Source organism: Diprion similis, chromosome 4 (assembly GCF_021155765.1).
Source record: "Diprion similis isolate iyDipSimi1 chromosome 4, iyDipSimi1.1, whole genome shotgun sequence".
In the NCBI taxonomy this organism is placed as follows: domain Eukaryota; kingdom Metazoa; phylum Arthropoda; class Insecta; order Hymenoptera; family Diprionidae; genus Diprion; species Diprion similis.
The window spans coordinates 16,576,849-16,601,356 of record NC_060108.1 but is presented as its reverse complement, the minus strand read 5'-3'; the positions used below and the strand labels follow the sequence as shown (position 1 = coordinate 16,601,356).

Sequence of the window (24,508 nt, the reverse complement as noted above, 5' to 3'; positions counted from 1 at the left end):
TTGTGTGCTTACCATTAAATATTTATGCTTAAACACGCTTTCCTAACGAGGACGGAGGTCTCGACGATTAACCGTGTAAAATTATATTCACCCAAATGAGTCGATCAATTAATCTCTTGTAAGGATCACTAGTTCTTCGATCGTCCTGTACTATTATTAACGTGTATACATCTAAGACAAATATCGTTTCTTCTTTTTAAATGACCATAATCTAAGGTACTAAATTGACTAATTTCAACTCCATATTGACAATTAATAAAAAATCCAGTAAGTTAACGTCTTCCTACGATATACGTTATGATAACAGCTGACGATGTATAGGGAAGTTGCATTTTAATTAAGATAGTTTCCGTATCGGGAGCAAAGTCGCGTCGTGAATCGTGATAATGAATTATCAGCTGCAAGAGGAGTCGTAAATAATGGTAAGAAAAAGTGAAAAAACCAAACGGTTTCGTTTTAATTAACTCGAAGACTCGGACTGTTCACGAGTATATACATAATACAAGCTTAGATGAGTGAGAAATTCCGTCGATCAGTTTGTACCGAAGAAAAAATTTTCACCCAAGTGCGCCAAGGTGAGGAGGAAATCCGTCCGCGTGTTTCGTCCGCCTTCACCTTTTAATCCCCTTCGTTTATACTCTGGATACTTCGTGTCGACGATAAGACTGACCCAGTCGTATTACTGAGCCTCCATTGTCGCTGTAAACAGTCATTAAAATTTCTGATAGACGGTGCAGCACCGATTACAGAAGCAAATTGCTCGAAACTTCCGGGGCGTCGTATAAATCAATTGAAGTAGTTGACTGGACGAGAAGATTAGGTCGAACATCGCGTCGTAAAGAAGTGTAAATAAACGAAAACACGAGTATCGGAAGTTGGTGAAAATCGAGAGGAGAATCGGAATAATAATACAGGAAAGGGAAGAATTCGTGCGGCGAAACGGAGGGGCAGAAGGGAGAGGAACGTTTGAAAGGGATTTCTTTCGGGGGAGTGATATTTTAGAGAGGGACAGAATAAAGGGGAGAAAATCCTTCTAGGAATCGTCCGAGGGTGGTACGGCGGTCGTGTGTTAAGGGTCTGCGCGGTACGATAGTATTTCGAAAAAAGGAGAATTGGGAAGAAAGGAGGAGGGAAGAAAATTAAAAGGAAACAGAAGACCGAACATCAACCCTACAAAAGAACTTCCGCGCGCAACAAGTCATCATGGTTATCCACCTGGGCGGTTTTTATCGGGGCAAAACACTACCCTAAGGGTTCCAAGGTGCGCGATAAAACTCCAACGAGCTATCCATGTGCCGCGGTGACGTTTGTTCGTCGGGGAAAACACACAAGGACAAGGAATCAAGGTGAAAGAAGGAGGCAGGCAGCAATCGAAATAAGAAGAACACCGTAACACACTCGACATGCCGTGGATAAAGTGCCTCGGTGGGCGAGGCAGCAAAACAAGGCGTGGAAAGCCTCTGACCGTCAGTCAACCCATTCATCTTCTTGTAAAGGTAAGAACTTTCTCGCAAATTTCATTTGCTTCCTTCCCCTTTTTTTTTTAAATTTTGATTTATTTTTTCGTCCAGTCAAATTCCTGTTAACTTTTCTTTTCTCTTCTCGTTGTAAGGTATGAAATATTTCTACGCTGTGAACATAACGTTATCCGTTGATGATGAAATCGTATTAGGAGAAAAAAAATGTGAAAAAAAAATTGTGTATACATATATTTACAAGCGCCTGCGTTGAGAGATTTTGTGGCATGTGTTATATATAACGCAGAAGAGAGTCTCGTTAGGAATCTTACGCGGCCCTTTCTTTCACCATCGTTTTACGTAGGTATAGTAAAAAAGATACGGAATCTCCGATCGATCGTAATTTTTATCGTACGATCTTTAGGAGGAACAACAGAATTGCAAGGACAAGTTTAAATAAAAAAACTTGCGTCTCTCTCCGCCAGCTCGAATAATTAATATTCAAATTTGCCAAACGAAGGTGTAATTATTTCTCGCTCTTTTTTACTTTTTTCGTTCTAATTTAATATTGAAATTTTTTGTTTGATACCGTGGAGGACGAGATGAAATTAAAGCCGCTAACGTATTTTATTTGTGCCTATATTAACTCAGCGGGTGACCGCAGCTGCTATACATACATGTTACATACATTCGTATATATACAGTATATTTGATATGCGCTCATGTCCGATGACATTATATCTACTCGGCGTGTAATGATATAAATTTTACCACACGGAGCGCGTCCCGACGCTCTCTACTCTCCCTATTTACAATTGAATCTACACCAAATTATTTGGTTACAAACCACTTGATTCTAGTTGACTTGCTTATTAATCGTTGTAACAAGGCCTGGCTCACCGGAGAACCGAGCACATACACATATATCGTTGCATTATATTTATACGCCCATGCGGTGCACCATCGCGTTCTGCCCGGTAGGGCCTTAGGACCCCTAGTTCATACACGAACTGTTATTATAACCGAACGAATACACGGGCACGCATTCGTTACGTGCTCTGCATGGGCCGCATTCAAAGGTGTGTTCGTGTAAATCTGACCGATTCTCTTTACGTGCGTCTTATTGTTACCTTTGCATACTAATATTAATATGCAATACCAGAAAACAATGGTTGACTCGCGTTCAACTTACTCGCTCCTCACATCCGAGTCCATCGTCATCTATACCGCATTCCGTAACGCTTCCAGCTTTATTAGAAGGATTATGCACGCTCACAGTGCACACGGGTATATACTAGGTTTGTAATTATGTTTAAAGTGTGTATTATGTAAGTTGGGATGAGGTCATGTGGAAGATTTGACGATAGAGACGATGAACAGAAGTTGATTTATCCCACTCTGTATAGGTCAGATTTTATTAAAAAGAATTTTCCTTGTTTGTATCAGTGCAGAATCATTTTTTCACAGATAACGAACCGTTGCTTAGAACTTTTTTCTCGCCTTGTTCTACTGTCGGAGTTTTTACCCTCAGTTCCTGCACGTTGAAAAGGGACGGAGTTGTTTGATTTCGGAAAATTTTTTAACACGAGCGACCTTAAGCGAGGATCACTCACAGTCACGTTCCCACGAGTCGCGTTCCTACGTTTACGGTTTTGAACCTAACTCAGCTCTCTGAGGAAATGACCACGACAAACATTGTCGGAATTTAGAAGGAAGCTTGCCTCTTGTTAGGAGTGCATGGATTTCTTGCTCGTTCGATCGTCGCTTCCTCAGCCCGATGAATGAGGCGGAGAAAAAACGGGAGGAAAATATTCAAGGAAATATTAATCATCGATAATTTCAATCGAACATTACTTTCCCACAGCGATAATTTCGACATTATAAAATAGGTTACAATGGATATTTAGCCTTGTACCTGCTGGTATAAATATCACTTTACTTATATAATATGTAATATAGAACTCCAGAAAATTATCGAGGACATAATAACAGAGATAAAAGCGTCTTTGACTTATTTAGAGAGGTTACACTAGACAGCGCGCAGCGCCTTGAGTCGATTAGTTTTTATATGTTCACTGCATAAACAAATGCAGCAAGTATAAATACAAGTATTACGTACGCTGCACTTCGATATCTCTCGGCTATCGTTAATTATGGACTTGCAGTTGACGCGTGTTGTACAAAGATCGTAACTCTCACCGCGTGGGAGTTGGTTCGGGAGAAAAAACGAAGAAACGAAACAAAACAAGGCTAGGAAAAGAAAATGGGACTGTAGTGATGAAAAAAAGGGGCGGGGGGGGGGGAGAAGAAATGATGTAAAAACGACGCGAGGCTCACGTCGATGGCCTGCGAAGTGCAAGAGGCGAACAAATAGCAGACGACGTACCTATGCATATGCACCTTAAAACTACGAGTCGCAAGCCAAGTTGCAGGCTTGACAAAAGCACGGCGGGAGACGCAGAGAACGGCTTTTATTTTTTTTTTTCATTTTTTCGTTTTCTGCTTCCTTTTTTTCGCCATTCATTATTTCGTGAAACGCCTGCCAAACGGGGAAAATAACTTGGGAAAAAGAAATTTCGGGATAAATTGTGGAAAACGATTTAACGCGAGTCGGCGCGTGTAACGAATTTAAGGAAGCCCGGCCAATTTAGGGTATGAGATGCAATTAGGAGGAGGAATTTTTTCGTTCGTAGGGAATCCAGAAGCTAGAAGTTATTTTTAACTTGCTTCTATCTCGTTATCCGTTCAGACTGGAGGAAATTGAAGATTGCAGAGAATTCGACTGTGTGGATAGGTATTACTCGCTTGCATGCTGCACGCGTCGAGAAGGTGGCCAATTTATTTGTGATTACTCTTTCCGGGGTTCTTGGATATTTTTAAACCATAGTTTATGTACATACAAGCCATGCTCTGATGATGCAGGATAAACAGTCCATTACACAGACAACACGCCCTCAACGTAAACTCGGAGTTAAATTCCAACTTCTGGAATGCGGTTTAAGAATAGGTACGGCATAAGCCAACTTCTCTGTAAATATGCTGTGTGCCCAAGTCCCTTAAATAGTTAAGAGTAATACCAAAACTTATGATCTATGCACTTTCACGCAAGTTAAAGATGTCCAAACGACGGTCCAGAAAAAGATGCCATAGTTAGGACTTGAATTGGAAAAGAAATTCCACTGTACTAACAGAATTTGCGAAAATATTTTTTTTCCGCGTTTCAAATTAATTACCAACGCTTTCGCCACATTTCAAACAAACGGATTAATTTATCTGCTTTATAATAACGCAGTGATATGATACGATAACGAAGTGCCTAATTGCGGAAAGAGACCACACGTATCCGGAAAGATATAACAGAGTGATTACATTTCGTAAAAACGAGACTGTTCGTGAAGTCGCTTTGTAATTTTATTCACAGTTATTCACCGGTCTTTTACTTCGACTTCCGGTCAAGATCGGATAAAAGAAAGTTACCGCGTCTCTTTGTTTGCCGGCCCCCCCTCGCACAGCCTTTTACGGTACCGTTCAAGTTGCCTTGAATAACAGAAGCTATATAAAACAGGAGAAACCGGCCCGATTTTACATCCGATGAAAATTGGTTCCAAGTTCAATCGAACGTTTGGAACGTCTGAACAACCGGAAGAATTTAACGAGAAATAGGATACGATGAATAAATACGAAGCTGAACGTTCAAGCTTCAATCATTTCAAGTCAAATTATGCGACAGTGCTCAATTTCTTGATCGATTGTATGAAAGTTGTACTGCGAGTAACAGTCTCGGGAAATAGTTTAAATAATATAAAATAAACAGTAACTGCGCAATCGGTTCGGGGATACGAAGAACGAGCGTGGAAGATGATACGTGCAGGTAAACTGAGAAAAGATGTAACCTGGTACGGAAGGGTGACGAGAATTAGTTACAGCCTAGAACTTGGATTTTAGAAGTGTTGTTATATCTGATCAGGACCTTGACCAGGAATACCATTCTGTTCCTCTAAAAAGTGAGGGCGAGAATGAGGTAAATAGAGAATTTGAGGCAAAAAGAAGAAGGGGAAAGAAAAATGAGATGAGAAAATAAAATAAATGGTGACTGGGTGAGAGAAGATAGTCAAGGATGCTTGTCCGGAGTTTAGCTATGAGGTATGTAATAAGGTACGCAAGCATAGGCATGCGGTTATAGACTACAGACTATGGATAGGGAACACGTGGGCGATCATTGAAAAGATTTCAAGCAGACCTACCAATCCTACAACCTGTTTGCTATGGACTGCACCGGTGAATGTGCTTAATTACGATATGAGTAGGTGGGCCATCGCTGTCTTATTTTTTCACTCGGAGATCCCCGATACTTATGAATTATGGCAGGAGGTACTCTCCTGACAAGATGGTTTCATCCTCGCGTTCCCATTGCTCATCCCTCGGGAATCATTTGTCTCAATCCCAACCGTGAGAATTCACATTTTCTCCACCCCTTTGGCGAGGGAAGTTTTTATTTCCGAATTAGGAATAGAAGGGATTTACCTGATTTCCTTGCAGAAATTGGTAGGTCAATTTTTGAAATTTAGCTATTAACTTACAGATAGAACTTGAGATTTTTTTGCCAATCGACAAGGCAACACGGTGTGATAAATTGAGAGACATTTAATTGAGTGGTTCTTAAATCGAAGAAGGACTCGCGGAGGTTTTTGTGTGGGATTGAAAATCGTGCTTCGTCCAAATCCGTTTGAATAGATTCTTATCTTACGTCACGATCTGAGTACGTTCTATATATACCTATATAGCATTGCAGGCACGTTTTAATCAGAGAACTTTTAGAGCTCGTAAATTAAGCAAGGGTTTAGAAAAGGGGGTTGTTTCGGTTGACTGGCGCGTTAATTGTTATCGAAAAGAATGAACCAGCTGCGGGCTGTCACTAGGTAATTTAAATTCCGTTGTCTTCAGTCGGCGTGTCTGCTGCGGAAGACCGAGATCAGATCAAACTCGATAAGCCGCACGAATCTCAACGGCTTGCTCGAAGAGTCCACTTCTTACGGCATTGAATATACATGCGCATCTACGTGCGTGAAAAACCCATTCCGCTTGCCTAACACGATACGTATACACGACAGTTTTTTGCCGATCAGATCGATCGACGAATGATTCGATCGTTCGTGTATTCAAAATCCGTGATCCTTGGAGCGCATCCCTAGTGTAACGCAATCGTTTCGGAGTCCACTTTCTATGCATATGCGTTCATGTAGGTACATTAAATTAACGGTCGTGGTTAATGGCGAGGAGAACACCCACGCGGCATCGTCGTATGCTCGTATGCCATGAATTATAGGTATTCTCTGTGAGATCAGTCTCTACTTATATTCATCTTGTCATAACGACTCGACATAATCGAGTGCGCAAAAGTCTGCAGATATTTTTCTTTCCAATTTCTATTTTCAGAAGTCTTATCGCAGTTATAATTGGACGATGATAAACTCTCCTTTCTTGGTTTTAATATTCCGCGCAGCCGGTGATAAAGCGAGCGTTCATCCTGATGCAGATGCCGCGATTGTCTGGACTCCGAATTCCACAACGATCGTCCCATGCGGGTGTACAAGCTGCGTGCGGTGCAGTATACTTGAGTACGGTGCATTCTAACATACTGATGCAGAGTGAAATATGCGCATAAGCAGTGGAATACCGCCCAGAAAGAGAGAGAGAGAGAGAGAGAGAGAGAGAAAGAGAGAAGCCTGACATCTGGTTTTTGGCCCATATTCCGGCCACCGGGTTTCTCGGCGTTCCATTTAGCTGTTATCTGACTTGTAACTCGGGCTGGGGGACGTAGCGAAGCACTCGAACCGACTTCGAACCTGTTCAACAACCCGAAGGACATTATTTCATTCAGGTAAATTAATTATATTTCGCGTTTATACAATACCGAGGTGAAGATCGTTGAATTTATTGTTAGTAGAAAACTCAAGCAGCCCGTAATCTTCCCGAGAAAAAATTGCTCACGATTTGTTTGTGAGAGAAAATTCTTGTTCGCGTTTTCGTGCGGCTCAAACCTCGGCCGAGGTTGAAGCGTGATAATCGAGGCGTCCCCCCCTGGCAATTCTTGTCCCTATTTTACGACCCTCGGCTCGATTCGACGCGACGGCTAATATCCGCCCCGGGTCCGTCACCCCCCTCTTCTTCCTCCTCGTCTTCCTCCCCCGCCGCAGCTTCTGCAGGAGCACCGTCCCCTCGCTGTTCGTCTTCCTTTTTGCTTTCCCATCACCGGTGGTCGTCACCCCCGTTTTGTCGCCGCACATTTAAGCGCTATGCGTGCAGGCTAACGAAAGAATAATCGGATGCGACTGATCGCGCGGCGCTGCGCAATCGCGGATGTAAGAAAAATAATCACGTTCAATGGCGATGAAAAAACGTGAAACTAGAGGGGAAAAACTGGGGCGAGGAGGGGTGGAAGTCCCTGGAGATGACGGTATGTTCGAATAGTCGAGGCTAAACGTTATGTTCAAAATTCATGCAGACGGTTAACCGATCTCGGACGAACAACAGACCTGGCTGGAGAGATAACGCCGGAGTTCGTGTTAATCAATTCGAAAATAGAACGTAATATTGCTACGAAAGGTTCGAGGAACCATTCCAAGTCTGAGCCGCGGTCCTCGACCCAATCCTAATCAAGAGCTGAAAGTCGAGAGTCGAGAGCCCAGAGTCTTGACGAGTGCTGTACGAGGTGCACCAAGTTGTATGTGCGTAATTGGGCACCAATAAAAATTCATATCAAATGCTATCTCACCGGCTTTTACGAAAGTGTTAAATTCTTTCCAAATCTTTCCCGCGTCCCATAGCTGATGCAAAGAATAACGACGGATGAAACCCCCGAGTGTAATATCTTACGCTTCTCCTTATTTCCTTCTCCATTTCAATTCTGATTCTCAGACATGATCACCGCCCGCTCAGACGGATTTAGGTAATCTTGGAATCATCGGCCTCGCCAGACCCGCATAATGCTAGTCATTTGTTAATCCTCATAAATAATCCTCAATCGCGAGCGATATATATATTCCGGACCCTCATGTGGATTCTTTTATATTACCTATCCCCGGCTCAGCTTACGTCAAGAATTATATCAAATACAGGTCTGCGTTTATAATCGGAAGGGGATACGGTGCCAGTTTTTTAATTTCATAAATGTCAGCTACGTCCGTATCATTGTTGTATTATTATTATTCAAAGTTCAGGATCATACTTTGTTCGTCTTAGTGGCGGCTACTTTTGAAGAAACGACATTTGAGATGCTTCCGAGTAGGTCCAGCAGAAAGAAAAAATCGCTGCCCTGACTCACATCTTTTGTTCGCCACATGTTGGGATAAAATTTTCAGATCAAGGGCAAAATTTTCACGCATTAAATTGTCTCATGATCTTTCGGTCAAATCCCTATCCACCTCGATACAGCAATTCCTTCTGATTAATGCGTAGGAACGACAGTTTTTATTTCAACCCGAGTTATTTCGCTTCCTGCCCTGTTACCAATTGACAGCGCAAAGAGTGATGAGAAGAGGAACAACTCCGCCTCAAGAAAGTAGCAACGGAAGCCGAAGTTTCGACTCAGACATCCGAAAATGAAAGATGATGCCAGTCATTTCTTGTCCCAGCACTGGCGAGGGTTGGAGCTCGCAACCCCTTGAGAATGCCGCGTGTTGAATCGAGTCTTTCACATTTGACGAATTAAGATTTTCACGCGTCTTTGACAGGGACCGGTTAAATAAGAGGCCTGTACACCTTCGTCCCCCGACATGTACATAAATTAAGGAATTGTATCGGCTCGAAAAGGTTCTCATGAGTCCACGAGTTTCTTTTAAAGGGCTAGAAACGTGCGTCGACAAAGCGACGCAACATTAGCGAGCACCCGAGATTCGAAGCGCTAAGTGTGTGTCATATTATGCAGATAGACAAACGCGCGGTGCGGTATCCTGTTTATCCTGCCTGAGAAACGATCTTCTTTTTCTCCTTTTATTTTTCCCCTCTTCTCATCTTCCTCGTCCAACTACTTCGAGACGGGATCGAGGTCTTGGCGCTAAACGCACCTTGCATGATCCGACCTGCTCTAATCTACCTCTTTTCGAGGACTGCCTCACGGTGCACATAATTTAAGTGTAGGGTAGGCACGTCGAAGGCGTTCCGAACGGTCTAGGCTAGCCTGAATTAATGCTCCTGGCTGCAGCATCGTACCTGCATGCTCTGCACCGCGATTGACACGCCGGCTGAGTGCAAGGGACAATAAACCGATTCGTATCGCGACGCCCAGCGTTACTAGGAATAGAACACCCGTTTGATTGTCCCTTTATGTACGACAGATATGTCTAGGACTTCTCAGATCCGCCGAGCCACTAACCGTTCCACTCCAGTAATCCGAAGAGAGGGAGAAAGAGAGAGAAAAAAACAGGAATAAAAATTGTCTGGATCACGCCGAGCGTTCGGGTGCGAAATTTTTCAAAAACTTAACGTATTCCGAGGAATTGCACTTGCGTGGTTACTAGTTGTGGTCGTTACTTTCAAAGTTTTTCGGAGGGTATATAATAACTTAGGGATTTTCTTGTAATAATAATTCTTTCGCTAAGCGGCTTCTCTTCTTCTTTGCACTTTGGACCCCACGTGGTTTTATTACGAGAACCTTGTCAACCGAACAACGCGCTTCGTTTAGAACTACTCGGTCTTTGAAAGAAGAAGGAACGCCGGCGTGACGAAGAGGATTATTTTAGCGAGCTCGTTTTCGGGGAAACTGAGGAGCTTAAAAAAGTTCGAGGCCTGCGGGCAAATTTCCGGCAGCCGATTAGACGACGACGGTGGCGATGTTTAAAAGCGGCCCGTTAAATCGCTACCTCGTCAAGGTCTTCTGCGTTGTTTCGGAGAACCGCATCATCGGAGGTCCCAGGTGATATCGTTTTTGAAACCGAAGCCACGCGGGCCATTAGATTTATCTGGAGTCTGTACGATGCCGGGATGTTTTACGAGGCGGAAATATCTCAGGCCGTGTTCACTGGTCGGGGTGGTTTATAGTACGGAACCGGTTCCACTGCAGTTGGACCCGAGACGCGACAACGTAACGCAACATCGATCAGCTAACCGAAAGTGTGGGGCCAGCTTAAAGTCGGAAAGCCCTGCTCATGCGGCCCACCCACAACTGTATTTTACATAATCGGCTACTCTCCGCTCGATTTGGGCCTCAAAAGAGAAGCGCGTACGTCCCATGGCCAAAAAATGGCCGGTTCTTCGAAAGTTATCTTTTTTTATGAAGGCCTCGGGGTAGGTGAACACCAACTTCTCGTTCTTCCGCAATTCCTTCATCTCTCCGGTTCTTCGATTCACTTTTTCACCGGATAAACAAAATCTGCACGCTTCTCTGCCTCGATATTTTCGGGGTGAATCGCGCTTAAGTTTTTCCAGACAAATTTGTGACTCGATATTTCCTACCAGCCTGCCGGACACTCGAGATTTTCTCACGGTATATGACGTCGTCTTTACACGGCCTTTTGCTTAGGCTCGAGCAAGGTGAGAATCCCCAAACTTAATATCTTTCTTAGCCCCACACCCTTGCTTCGCCTCTTAACGATCTCTCAAGTTACTTCGATGTACCTGCAAGGTGTCCAACGCCTCGCGCCGGACCCACTCTTCGGTATAGTGTTTCCGTTTACAGCAGGACACGATTTTTGGCTTTCGGTTTCGTCGTGTTTTCGTGTTCCTCTCAGGTTAGTTTTCACCCCCTTTTAAACCCCCTTTTGTTTCTCACTGTACTTAAGTCTCACGCAAAATCGATCGGATTCACGAGGAGGAAGTAACTACACAAATCGTTAGATGGAAAGCATTTTTCATGGAACGTTCAATGAATTTTTTTCCTATTTTTTCCAGTACATTTACGCGCCTGATTTGTTCGAAATGAACGAGGGCCGTTACAGCTGCGTCACATAATCGACTAATCACCCTGACTAATCAATGGGCCTAAAAGGGCTTCTTGACGTTCCTCCTTTTCTCTCACTGTATTTCCATCTTTCTCTCATTTCTTGCTAGTACTCGCAGTCCATATTATATAGAGGCGCGCCCCCGCTGGCGCCGCTTTGAAGAAAGCCGACCTGCGTTTCGCTGTCCTTTTCTTTCGCCATTGCTGTCTCTTTCTCTCCTGCTATGCCGCTCAGAGGTCGGCAGCCATGCGGAAGTCAAATTTTCTGATCGTACGGTGATAAATCTTCCCCTTAATTTGCAAGTATACAACCTGCGCCGCTCGATCCTCGCCGTCTCTCGTCGATTGCAATTGAGACGCTCATCCATGCAGAATATATTATGCGTATGCGATGCTTTCACGATCGGCAGCGAGGAGTTTAACGAATATTGAAAATTCGACCCAGTGTATACGAATTAATGATCTTGTTTTTATTTATATACCGTTAAGGATTTTTTAAACTCGGCGTTTTGTGCGGCCCGCGTCAGTCAATGATTACGTAATTATGTGACGACGGAAGAAATTACACTGCGTTATTTTTACGGTGCTGTAATAAATCCTGTCGATATTTATGGGGCGTGTAAATATTAAAACCGTTCTCGAAAATGATGATTAACTTTGTACGTGGTTACAAGGGAAAGCCCCGATCGTAAGAGGGGGAGAAAAAGTTGTAAAGTTAAATGAAGGAACGAGTGAAGAGTAATTTCTTTGCTCAGAATCAAGCTTCGTTTTCTGTTTATCTGTTATATTGACTCTTTAACGGTGATGATATTCTAACGACTCAAATTATCGCTAACTGCAGAAGGAGAGAAAACAAATGATGCATCTACGTATCTAAGTTTTTTTTACAATCGATGAATTTTCTATCATATTATAACCCATTAGAGTATATAATATAATGCGAGCTTCAAAATAATTAAAAGAAAGAAAAAAAAAAGCGTCCACTCGATCAAAAAGCCAATATTAATGCATTCAATTAATAACAGAAATGAGTCGAATGTGATTATTCTGATTGCGAGGGGGCTTCAAATTATATTCTTCACGGGCCGACCGAGATAAAAGGACTCCTGGGGCGCGAAGGCGTCCCAAAGCACGTCGTGGGCGGTGATGACGAAGTCCGGCTTGTTTTGACCCGAGTCACTCACTCGGCGATCAAACCCAGTCGAGTCACGGAAACGGTTCTCGATCAATTGAGATGTGAAAATAACTCAGAATCGAATATCTTAATCCGAACCCGAGGCACGGATCGTATCGAGTTGATAATCTTTGCCTCTCATTTGAACGTGCTTAAGCGACAACTTTGTGAAAAAAGATGTTCCCGATTCAGGCGCAATGATTTTTTCAAAATTTTTTCCACGTACTAGTCGCAGTTAATTTAAAGATATTTATTAAGGTGAAAATGTCCGTTTTATTTCGTTTTTATATGCGTAACCAGTGCGGTGTCAAAGGGATGAAATTACAGGGTGAGACATTTCAAAGTCAAATTCTACCACCTGGTACTCAGTGACTTTTCTCCGCCTCCTTTGGCGCACTCAAATCCACTCTTTGGTGTTTCTATACGGCGGTGACAAACGGTCGCAGGTGAATAAGATGTTCCAGCATTGAGACCTACTCGGATCATGATGGAACAAGTGTGGAGGAACGAGAAATCAGAGAGAGTGGCAGATCCATCAAATGAGACTAACCATTACTGAGAATACATCGAGACCGATATGGGAATAAATAATTAAAAGTGTTCCAAGTAACACATAATGTTTGCTTAGGTCCTTTGAAATAACAGAACCCACGTAACGATCCAACCGCTAATGCCATATCGATGCGGGAAACAGCTGCTGCTCTTAAATCGATTCACCAGTTGAACATCTGCCGCCATTTTGCAACGATTTTCTCCCCCAAGAGTTGCGTGTTTCTGTATGCGTACATGCGTATTCACATTGTACACATTGTTGACGAATGGATAGATTCGTTACCAGATACGGCGGTCTCATTGTCGCGGGATTAGCCAAGAGCATATTGGGCAACTCAATTCCGGAAAGCCACATGTCGAGGCACCCAGTTTGACGGGAGTTTAGAGAGTACTAAAGGTGAAAAATTGAATGGGATGATTCTGTGCTTCTGCAGAATGCTGTCGTGTATATTTAATTGAGAACCGTGAACACGGTGGGCGGAGGAAATAAAAGCCGTTTGGAAATAGGAAACCTTATATTGAGAACGTGAAGAGAGCGGCTGGACTGGCAGTATGTGGTTGGTGGTCAACGCCTCATTCATGAGAGAGGCGTCTTCCTGCTTGAGAAGCCCTTCTGGCAGAGCATCGCGATTTAACCCATTCCCTGATCGGAGCCAAGATTTCTGCTTACGTTTGCTCCTCGACTGCCGTAACTGGAATCTTTATTTTCAGACGATGCAGCATCCCTCGGAGTTTAGCATATTAGAATGACCTGCTCAATTTTTGTTTGTTTTCACCTCGATGCAGTTCTCACACGAAACTTCCATTATTTTGTTCGAAAAGCCACGAGGTTTCGCGACTCTCCTGTCTTCACTCAGAGAAGCTGGTTTAATCCATCAGCTTACGGTGTTCAAGCCACAAATATTTATGCTCGCTTGTCATTCGGGCGGGAATATCATCCCCCTATAGCGGGAACACCCCACGGGAGAAAAAACATATGGGAATGCCCCTCCGTTGCGGCAGGTTATTTTTTTAGTGGCTCAAAACCAACAGCAACTTGATCCTTTTCAGGAGAGTGTTAATCATTTTACCAGCCACTGCACAAGCTTTGCTCTGCGAGCATGCATGCAAGACCAGCCACGCTGGAAGGAGGCCTGTTCAAACATCATACCGACCCGATATTAAGCTAAGAATACATCAAGCCTCGGCACACCCAAGCCCCTCATTCTCATGGGGAATACGAAGTACAATGTCTCGACAAATGTTCCTAATCGTAGAAAGGCGGGCTTTTACCACACCGTTCGGAAATCGATGGGGTGATTAGGCGCAAAGAAAGGCAGAGCAATGTTTACACACATTCCTTTTCTTACCTTGACAGTTTACTGAATGGCTATTGCTGGCTGTTGATACGTTGCATCTGACAAGACGCATTTACAAATCGAATAAATTATGGGAGAGGATGAATTATGGGAAAATAAAACAGGATGTAATCGGGTAGAGATTGGGCATTGATTCTTTGTGATATTTACAAAGTGAACGTCCATCGATTTACAATGTATGTTTTTTGTAAATTGCCGATCATCTTTCTTTGAAAATCAAAGACGAGGACAAAGTGTGCCAGTGAATATTAATGCACCACGGCGTCACTTCTTGTCAATTTATTACGCTCTGAGAGTCGAGAATCAACTGCTGTCGTTTTTCCTGCTTTCCTTCCACTCGCCACTGTCGCATCTGCGGGCTACCAAAGGTGTCAAGAGGTCTGGTTGAGGCTTCAGACGAGCCTCTTTCCTCACCAGACGTAACAGGTTCCTCACCACACGTTCACAAGGAGACAGATCGGTATAGATACGTGCAAGCAAAGTGTCGAAGTGGCTGCGACAGTCGAAGGTAGAGTTTCATTGATTTTACAATTTCCATGACTCGACCGGCGCGTTGCATTTGGTAGCCCAATTTCAACTTACCAAATTCTTTTCACAAGGTAATAAACCTGTGACAACCGTAGACTCTTATGGGGTAATCAAAGCGAAGAGGTAAATGAGACGGGAGTTGAACGAGCGAAAAACAGACGCTTGACTTGTGGTTACGGAGGCAGTCGTGGTTAGTGTTTCGTTACAGCCACTGCACTGGTAGCGACGACTCCAAGTCCAGTTGCGAATGGTCTCGCATGACCAAAGACCGTTCAGCCCAGGATAGCCAGACTCGCCACGGTCCATGACGAACCTTTTCTGCCATGAAGACTGTCAGAAGATCTCCAGTCAAAATGCTGAGTAATAGTCCCACTCATGCTGTCCTGCAATTGAACAATTATTATACACCTTCGGCAAACCGTGCGATATTCTCTTGATACGGATGTCAAAATCTACCGACCATTCTCGTTGAAAAACTCATTCGACAAAGCTTGCAGTTCTACGTGCCTAGAAAACTGGAATTTACGTCGTAGAAAAAGGTTGGCAGTACCTGGTTGAGAAGTTCGTTTCAAACTCTGCGTAGTACAAACAATATTAGGCTTTTTTTTGGCTAAAAGGTATTCTATAAAGGTAATCCAATGATACTTGCCAACAAAACCCAGTACCACTGAATTCTCCTTATCTAGAGCAGTAAAAATTAATCGAAAGTTCAATACAGTCGGCAGCTGATTGTTTTATCTATGACGCTAATTCATCTAATTGCGTTAACAGCCGCTGCTACTTGTGAAGATTCAAAGCCAGACGGTGAGATCAAACGATAAATTTTGGAGGAAGAATTGAGGTTTTTTTTTTACAACCTCATGGATTGTTTATTTCTTCCAGTACAAGATCGATTGAAAATAGTAGATTAAGTTTCTTCAAATATTTTTCAATCATACGTACAATTTTAAAATTTGTGTTAATTAGTCTACGTGAATTGGCTCAGATTTTTGCATCTGTAGCGTGAATATTTGACTGTTTGTTGTTTTGGTCACGTCGACGCGCCTCCGTCTTATTCTTCTGGCCACCAGAGGCGTGAAGAGGTCTGGATTCAGCTCCGGCAAAGGTTTCTTCCTGACTAGATTTACCAAGCTGCTCACTGCTAGGCCCACAACGACAGACACTATGAGTCCCAACGGCGAATACCACATGTACGAAATCCGGTAGAGATAAAAGGAAGACGAATCTCCGACGGCCCTGTAAACAGCAGATCAGCAAGGTTGTTACCAGTTGGATTGTTACAGAAATGACAGACAATAAGACTAATAAAGAAGAGAAAACTCACATTTGTCTCACGGTCGACAAACTCGCCGTCGTCACATTCGCGCTGCAGCCGCTAGTGGACAGTGGCAATGCGACTTTGGAAGGTCTGGGCTGGCCAAAGGCGGTCCAGCACATCAAAGCCAGGCTAAGTGAAGTCCCGACAATAGACCCTATCTCTTCCGCAGACTCGAAGAACATTCCGAGCGTGAAAATGCCCAGCAACGGGCCACCGATTGCCCCAGTAATGCTGAGCGACGCCTGGATCAAGCTTCCCATATTTTTGGCAAGATAGGCCACCGCGAGGCACATAAGACCGATGACAACCGCGAATATCTTCCCCACCAGGGTTCCATGTTTCTCCGGAAACTGGTAGCCCAGCTTTGCGTACGTCGGCTTGACGTAGTCCTCCAGGGCAACCGCAGCCAGGGAGTTCAACATCGCAGATACGGTGCTAAGACCAGCGCTGAATATTCCGGCAACGAAGAGACCAGCCAGTCCGGGGATGTGGCCCATCGTCTTCATCACAAAGTAGGGCATCAGCATGTCGCTTGCGGAAATCTGCCCCGCGGTAAGAGGGTCGCAGTCGGCAAAGTAGGCATACATCGCGAGACCCGAGAAGGACGTCAGCACTCCCAAGAGGGTAAGGAACGGCCAGTTACCCCACATGGCCATTTTTGCCGCGCTCAGAGTCCTGGAATAAAATCGTTTTTGACGATCTCCTTGATAGGTTTGAATTATGTGAACCGGTGGTGAAAATTGGCTGTCTTACTTGACGGTCAACAGCCGTTGAACTTGAACCTGGTTTACTCCGTATAGAGTCAAGAAAGTGCAGAAACCTCCGATGGTCAAGCTCCACCAGGTGTGCCGCATCGTTGGGTCCGGGGAAATGCTGTGATTTTTTTTGAAGTTCACGATTATCATCAGTTATTTGCAGCGTGTGATAGAAACTCTAATATCAAAGCCTGGACTCACTTGTCTATCTCTATACGGTCACCGTCGAGAGCCTTCTGCCAGATCCCAGCGATACCACCTTCCACGTTTATCGCGCCGAATATGATGATCATTGTTACAGCGACGAACATCAAAATACCCTGAAACACGTCGGTGATCAGAACCGCTTTGATGCCTCCGACCGTCGAGTAGAAGGTACAGATGATACCGATGAGGAGGACACTGATGTCACCCGGAACTCTGGTCGTTGCTTCTAAGGCCAGAGCCGGAGCGTAGAGAACGACACCGGTGTAAAGGAGCAGCTGTAGAGAGTTTGCAATGCTGGCAAGGAGTCTTGCAGCGACGCCGAACCTCATCTCCAGGTACTGTAACGTAGAGAACAACGCAATTCAATCTGATGGATACTCAAAGAGCGAGGAATAGGTCCCAAAAGCGAAATCCCTACCTCGTAAGCGCTCATTGTCTGCAGCTTGAAGAAGACCGGAAGGTAAAGATAGAGCGACGCTGGGGTGCCCAGTGAGTATCCTACGTAAAGTGCAATAATCTGCGTGCCGTACATGTAGTTTTCAGAACTGGTTCCTAGCAACGTTATTGCTGACATAAAAGACACCATCAGAGCCAGAGAGAGTGGAGCGATGCTCATCGATCGATCCGCCGAGAAATATTCCTTTCAAAAAATCGTGAGGGTCGCTTAAGAGAAACGATTACACACATCGGCACTGTAGAATTTCGCTACAAATAATAATAATGACACCGAAAATAACTAACCTCCGTAGTTTTTTGTCGTCCGCCTGTAAATCTGTAGTAAATTCCGATGCTCGCGCTGATCGCCAGCATGACGCCAATGACCACGTAGTCGGCCCATCCTAGGGTGGCAATGTCCTCGGTACTGGACTTGAAAAGGGTGAAATTTTGTCAAGTTGGCTGGGCGATGAAAACCAAAACAGGGAAGTCGGTGCGGAACGGAATAGGTACTCACCATTTCTGTGAAACTGAACTTTCGGTACGTCAACTGCCTTCCAGCATTATGTGCTGGTCTGTTACTGGCGATGAACTGCTATCAGAGCGATACTGACGTGACTGCTGTATCAGTTGCTGCTTCTAATATTTTTTTCCCCTCTTTTATCTGAAGTCAAGTAGAGTTTAGAAACCACGTGGGATTAGAGGGTATCGAGTGATACTAAGTTATGAATCAGGTCACTTGTCGGAATATATAATAGACATGTAGAGACGTTTATATACTCAATTCGTAGCACAACCTGTGCATCCGCAAATGATCCACTGGCGACTGTCTTGGCACTTCTCTGTGTTTCTGTAGATGTTAAAACCAATACATTGAATCCCCACTTCATTCTGCGTGTATTTGGTTTCACCTTGAGCTGGTGAGATTATTGCCGTCGTAAGAGAAACAACGGCCGAGTATTGAGGTCTTTATCACAGTACACTAACGACAAGTTTGGAATTTGAATTTAATGTTGTGTGTTGCTGAGGAACATGCAAAGGAAAATCTACAGTTTTGTAATACATAGATATGCGTGATACGACCAACTTAAATCATCGTTGTAGATCATTATTGCCATGTCTGAGACGATAAGAATGTGCGGCTAGTGAGGAAAATGTTTAAACGTAAAAAACGAACTTGACAAGATGTAGAACCAGTTTTCGTTTTAGCACGTGCGAAGTCTAGCAAATAGTATCCTTGATTCGACGAATGTTTTGAGGCCAGAAAGTTTCTATCTTGGCGTTACTTCTTTTTAAACGTAATCTCCCACCATATGGCTGACATATTTCTAACATTTGTGTCTATGTGATTTAAAATCCGTACCAATAACTGTGTATTGAATTCTCAGACATTGGCATGTATAATTCATTACACCGTTCTTTACAGGCTGGCTCCGCAATATTATGCGTTGTAGGATAATTGAGAAAGACGTTCTTACTATTCCAAATTTTAACATGTAACTATAATTTTTAAGAACTTCAATGCAGAATGAAAATACGATATATTCTCGTTACTTAATTTCTTTTCTTTAATGTAATTAAAATCGAGTGGTCATTTTGATCACAGTTTTTGTATCCTTACTTACCGTATGTGCATAACTTATTGTTAATATAATAATTACATTTGTTGTTATCGATGTCTCGCTGGAATATATACATGCATACATATATATATATATATATATCAGTTTGTCAAAATAACTAATATATCGATCTGGTTATTAAAAGTTGACGAGTTTTGAATGTTGTGAGTAATTTGCTATACAGCAATTTCACGTACAAATATTATCAATGAGACTTATATCAAAATATTTTTCACAATTCAGTGAAGATATATTTTCTGTATTGCAAACTTTTTAGCATCTGTATCTTGTTGTTCTTTCTTAATACTGAAATACGATAATTATTGTGTAGCTAACCAGGTTGAACAATTATTTGGACCATCGAAACTCACTCAATGTTAAATTTGTTTCAACTCACTGAGTAATTAGTTCGTCGAGTTTCTTTCGATGTCAGACGCGGCAGGTCGCCAGCCTGTTACAGAGCACACGTGATAACATATACGGAAAACCGACCCCAAACAAGCTGTTTAAACACATGTAAGAAATCTGGTGGGGATAAAAATAAATTTTATATCCAAAATTGACCCTCGGAAGATGAAAAATAGTAAAAAAAATATTCAATACTGTGATGAAATTTATTTCAGTCGGTTATCTGATAATTCACTGTAAATATTCTTTCGTTTTAGGTTTGGAGAAGACAGTTTACTGCCTCGGAATGTCTCCGTTAATAATTAGTGATTAGATCATAAGTTGATAGCTTGTGCGGAGTGAGAAAGGGACGGCTTAGTAACCATCACTATGCTTTTGCGGCTGTAGGCTATTGTATTATTAATACATAACATTGTTGGTACAAGTAGCTGTCTGTAATATGCTTTTGAGATAACTGACATGATTGACTAATTCTGAAGCTTAGAAGACTCGACAAGCTTAAGTCAACAGTGTGGTTAAGATTACAATATAACGATAACGAGAGAAGAAAAAAAAATGATTACACGTTTTAAAGTGTAATCTCAATTGCCATAGTCTGGAATTTTTAACCGGGTCGACTTCAACATCATGCACGTTATAACTCATTCACTGATCGAGGGTTTTCATTCTCTATTCTCATTTTCAACTATCGGGTGAAATTCAGGTCACAGAGAATTACTCAAGTTCAAGAAACTCGGGACCAAATCGTAAAGCGTGGAGGAACTCGCCAAGTACCGCTCACTAAGCAAGCTCAGATCATTACGAACGTATTAGCAAACCCCACACGGCGCATGGAAGGCGGGAACCTGTTTAATATTAATAGATGTTAACGAGTCCCATATGGATCTGGGGTAGGTAGCCATTGTCGATGCATGCAAATACGACGCGAACCGCGAAGAGGGCCATAATTTACTCGGAAGGTCAGCCGCGATCGGTCGTATGAAATAAGCTTGGTACCATCAACAGATTAATTTAGAAACTTGGCCCCATGATAAATTCTATAATTACCTTCGACGCTTGTTCCAGCCAATTCATAATCCTCTCGCGAAACTCAGGCGCTTCGATGATAAAATTATTCCTACATAGGTGTAAAAATTACTATCACTACGTGATTGGGATCAATAAAGCTCGGTATCTACCGAAGAAATTTATCGCTGATACTCAATCTCTCGATGTCTAATAGCTGGTGAGGAAGAATTAGGCTTAGCAATCGTCTAAACTCCGGTTACTGGTGTATGGTTTGACTGTTTGATTTTCAATGTCATCAACTGTGGCTCCAGGTCATGGCATGAGCGATAAAAAATTCCACAGAAGTACTTCGTTAACGAATTTGCATTTACACGAATATATATGGGTGTAAATCCGTATATTAATTTTATACGCGAGTTGGATTTTGAAAAAGTGTGTGGACCGCACCACGCACAGGAAAAATAAAAAGAGCAGAAGTTTAGAAATTCCTGATAATTTCATGCTATTACGCAACCATCGTTATGACACGTAAAAAAATATTCCGCCAATCTTAAAATCGAGTATGAATATCGTTTTTTTTCAGAAATAGTTTCAGCCGGTCAATTAACCGACCGTTTATACCGGTACTTCTGTTCATTCAATATCTGCGCGCAACGCACGTTCAATGTACCGAACAATCGGCCTTTTACGACCGATTCGAACTGTCGAAGGCTTTTTTCAAGCTCTTCACGATCACGATATTTCTTGAGGTAACTTAAAGCCATCAGTACGCATTCCACACTCTTGATCTGACCTTGTAATCTCAGTTCGCTAACAATTCACAGTTGTGCATTATTGGTAACAATAAGTGCCCTTTGCGTATTAAAACAAGCTGCATTTAGGGCTGAAATCAGGAGGCATTGTTTGATTCGGTAAATAAACAGAAGGTATTCTTATTCATCGAGTTATTTGCCTACTCCCGACTGTGATTAGCTTTCTGAGACTCCATTGATGCATGTAAGTACGTGGTTTGTTCATGTAAATACATAGGCTTAGATGGGAGATGGGAAGGCTGAGTACTGCACTGACGATGGTTCAACAGTGGCATGGACAGTGATAAATTTCACGATAATTATCGACGCTACCCTCTTGATTACGATAATACATGGTTGCGCTTAAGATGATTGAAAAAAATGACAAAACCGCCTACGGAGATATTGATCACCATAACATAATCATTATGACTAATAGGTTCTTAACGAGTTTTTGCCGACATAATTTCGTCTCCAAAGCTAGATGACATGACAATGAGACGCAAGGATTGTCGGTAGGGAAACTATTTTTCATTTTTTCTTCTCGAGTAGTCATGGAGAAGGAGCTTGAACAGTTATGATCTACTTGTAATGACACTCTAAGAAGAATTCTTGATGTAATAAAGGTGCAGTCATCATTCACATTGTAGTTTTTTTGCAGAGCATTCGGCTTTTCATAAAAGATAACAAAAGTAGTTCTTGAAGTTTGACTTTCATCTGTATATTTGTGACTTCTCTGTATTTGGCGTTGATTGTACATCAATTATATTCAACTCACATAGTATGTTTACACGTTTACAAGGGTAAATTCATTTAATTGAGAATACAGCTGTTATATCGATAAGAGAAAACTTCGACAAATGTATTTCATACTCGAAGCAATCAGTTACGATGGAGTTTCTATGTCCATTGCATGTTCACGTAGCGTTAGAATTTGACTGTTTGATGTTTTCGATAAGTTGACTCGCCTTCGCCGTACTCTCTTTGCTACCAGAGGCGTAAAGAGGTCTGGGTCTATTTCTCGAGGAGTTTTCTTAGAGAGCAAACCGATCAGGGTGCTAACTGCCAGACCAATGACCACGGACACGATAAAGCCCAGGGGTGCGTACCACATGTAGGAAATTCGGTAAAGATAAAAGTATGATGAATCCCCGAGTGGCCTGAGGAAAGTAAATGAAGATGGTTAATAGCTTCATCATCATAAAAACTAAATTTTAGTGCAAATACGAATGGCACTGAACAATAACATACAACTATCGGGAACATACATTTGCCTGATACTTGACATAGTCTGCGTTGGCAAAGTCCCATTGCAGCCGACGGTAGACACCGACAATGGGATCTTTGAAGGCCTGGGATATCCAAATGCAATCCAAATCACTAAAGCCAGACCGACCAAGCTTCCCATGACGGCTCCTTTTTCCTCTGCAGACTCGAAGAACATCCCGAGAGTAAAAATGGCGAGCAGTGGTCCATAGATTATTCCAGCAATGCTGTAAGATGCCTGGACCAAGCTGCCAAAGCGTTTGGAGAGAAAAGACAGCAGGATGCATATTACTCCTACGGCAATGGCCAGAGACTTTCCGACGAGGGTAGCCCGTTTTTCTGGAAACTGAAAACCTAGTTTAACGTACACCGGTTTTATATAGTCCTCCAGGGCAACCGCTGCCAGGGAATTTAGGATCGCGGACACAGTGCTCAATCCCGCACTGAATACTCCAGCGATGAAGAGACCAGCCAGTCCCGGCATGTTGGCGGTCGTCTTCATCACGAAGTAGGGCATCAGCATGTCGCTCGAGGAAATCTCCCCCGCTGCCACGGGGTCGCAGTCAACGAAGAAGGCGTACATGGCCAGGCCAGCAAAACTCGTTAGCAGTCCCAGGCAGAGGCTGATCGGGTAACTCATCCACGTGGCTATCTGAGCACTCTTCAGGGTCCTGAAAGAATATTGGAAGACGATATTTTCACTGGCCACCGTTGTCGATTCTCGCCTCTTACTTGACGGTAAGGAGTCGTTGTACTTGGACTTGGGTCACGCCGTTTGCCCCCAAGGATAGGATGAGCGTCCCGATGGTCAAACTCCACCAGGTATGACGCATCGTTGGATCCAGAGAAAAACTGCAGTTTTCGAAGTATTATAAGTGGACAGTCATCATCAGTGACTAGACAGGCCTCATACTGGTTTAAGGAACGAATCGTTGTATACTCACTTGTCGAGCTCTATGCGCCCTCCGTCAACAGCCAGCTGCCATATTCTCCCGACTCCACCCTCGACATTAATTGTACATAATATAACGACTATGGTAGCGGCAACGAACATCAAGATACCCTGAAAGACATCCGTCATAAGTACCGCTTTGATGCCACCGATCGTCGAGTAGAATGTACAGATGATTCCAATGAGGAGCATGCTGAGGTCAGTTGAAAGTCCAGTCGTAGCTTCCAAAGCTAGAGCTGGAGCGTAGAGAACGATCCCGGTGTATAAGAGCATGTACAAAGTGCTCATGATGCTCGCAAGGAGTCTTGCAACGACACCGAATCTCATCTCCAAATACTGCAAGATGTTACAAGAACATAACTCTTCGGTACCTGCTGCAGAACGAGCACTAACCTCAAAGTCAAACCGTTACCTCGAAGGAACTCATTTTTTGGAACTTGAAGAACACTGGAAGATACAAGTAGCAGACCAACGGGGTGGCTAGACCTGCTCCCAAGTACATTGCCACGATTTGGGAACCGTAAGCATAATTTTCGGCGCTCGTTCCGAGCACAGTAATTGCCGACATGTATGACACCATCAACGCAATTGACAGTGTTCCCGTATTCATCATTCGATTTGCCGAAAAGTATTCCTGTTGACGAGTCAACATGGAACAAAAATTATCGGGTCAAGGCTGTGGAAGCGCAGTTGTGCAAGCAGAGTAAAGACTAAAGTTCACAATTCATCTAAGCCATTCG

General features: G+C 43.1%; 3 protein-coding genes across 7 annotated transcripts in view; 1 reads left to right on the top strand and 2 right to left on the bottom strand.

Moving 5' to 3' along the window:
- Window positions 1-225: 225 nt before the first annotated feature.
- LOC124405642 (tensin-1) overlaps window positions 226-24,508 on the top strand; it is a 95,271-nt gene continuing 70,988 nt past the window's right edge. For 2 of the 4 annotated variants that reach the window (XM_046880705.1, XM_046880704.1), the window contains exon 1: window positions 226-1,496. In XM_046880705.1, coding sequence (XP_046736661.1) covers window positions 1,404-1,496 — 93 coding nt within the window. In that variant the 5' untranslated portion in view covers window positions 226-1,403. The remainder of the gene's footprint in view (window positions 1,497-24,508) is intronic. The other 2 variants (XM_046880706.1, XM_046880712.1) reach the window with 2 other exon arrangements.
- Window positions 15,917-18,547, bottom strand: LOC124405646 (putative sodium-dependent multivitamin transporter). 2 transcript variants are annotated; one of them, XM_046880719.1, is made up of 7 exons: window positions 18,239-18,547; window positions 18,028-18,153; window positions 17,705-17,926; window positions 17,281-17,624; window positions 17,078-17,197; window positions 16,331-16,999; window positions 15,917-16,242 (listed from the first exon to the last, which is right to left on the bottom strand). In XM_046880719.1, exons 1-7 carry the CDS (start codon window positions 18,239-18,241, stop codon window positions 15,969-15,971), a joined length of 1,758 nt encoding a protein of 585 aa, XP_046736675.1. In that variant the 5' UTR covers window positions 18,242-18,547; the 3' UTR covers window positions 15,917-15,968. The 2 variants fall into 2 exon arrangements, with proteins under 2 accessions (XP_046736675.1, XP_046736676.1); XM_046880720.1 differs by lacking the exon at window positions 18,239-18,547 and having other exon boundaries at window positions 17,705-17,949; window positions 18,028-18,144.
- LOC124405647 (putative sodium-dependent multivitamin transporter) lies at window positions 22,412-23,760 on the bottom strand. Its single transcript, XM_046880722.1, has 3 exons — window positions 23,549-23,760; window positions 22,819-23,487; window positions 22,412-22,710 (listed from the first exon to the last, which is right to left on the bottom strand). The coding sequence occupies exons 1-3, from the start codon at window positions 23,647-23,649 to the stop codon at window positions 22,437-22,439; spliced, it is 1,044 nt and encodes a 347-aa protein (XP_046736678.1). The 5' UTR covers window positions 23,650-23,760; the 3' UTR covers window positions 22,412-22,436.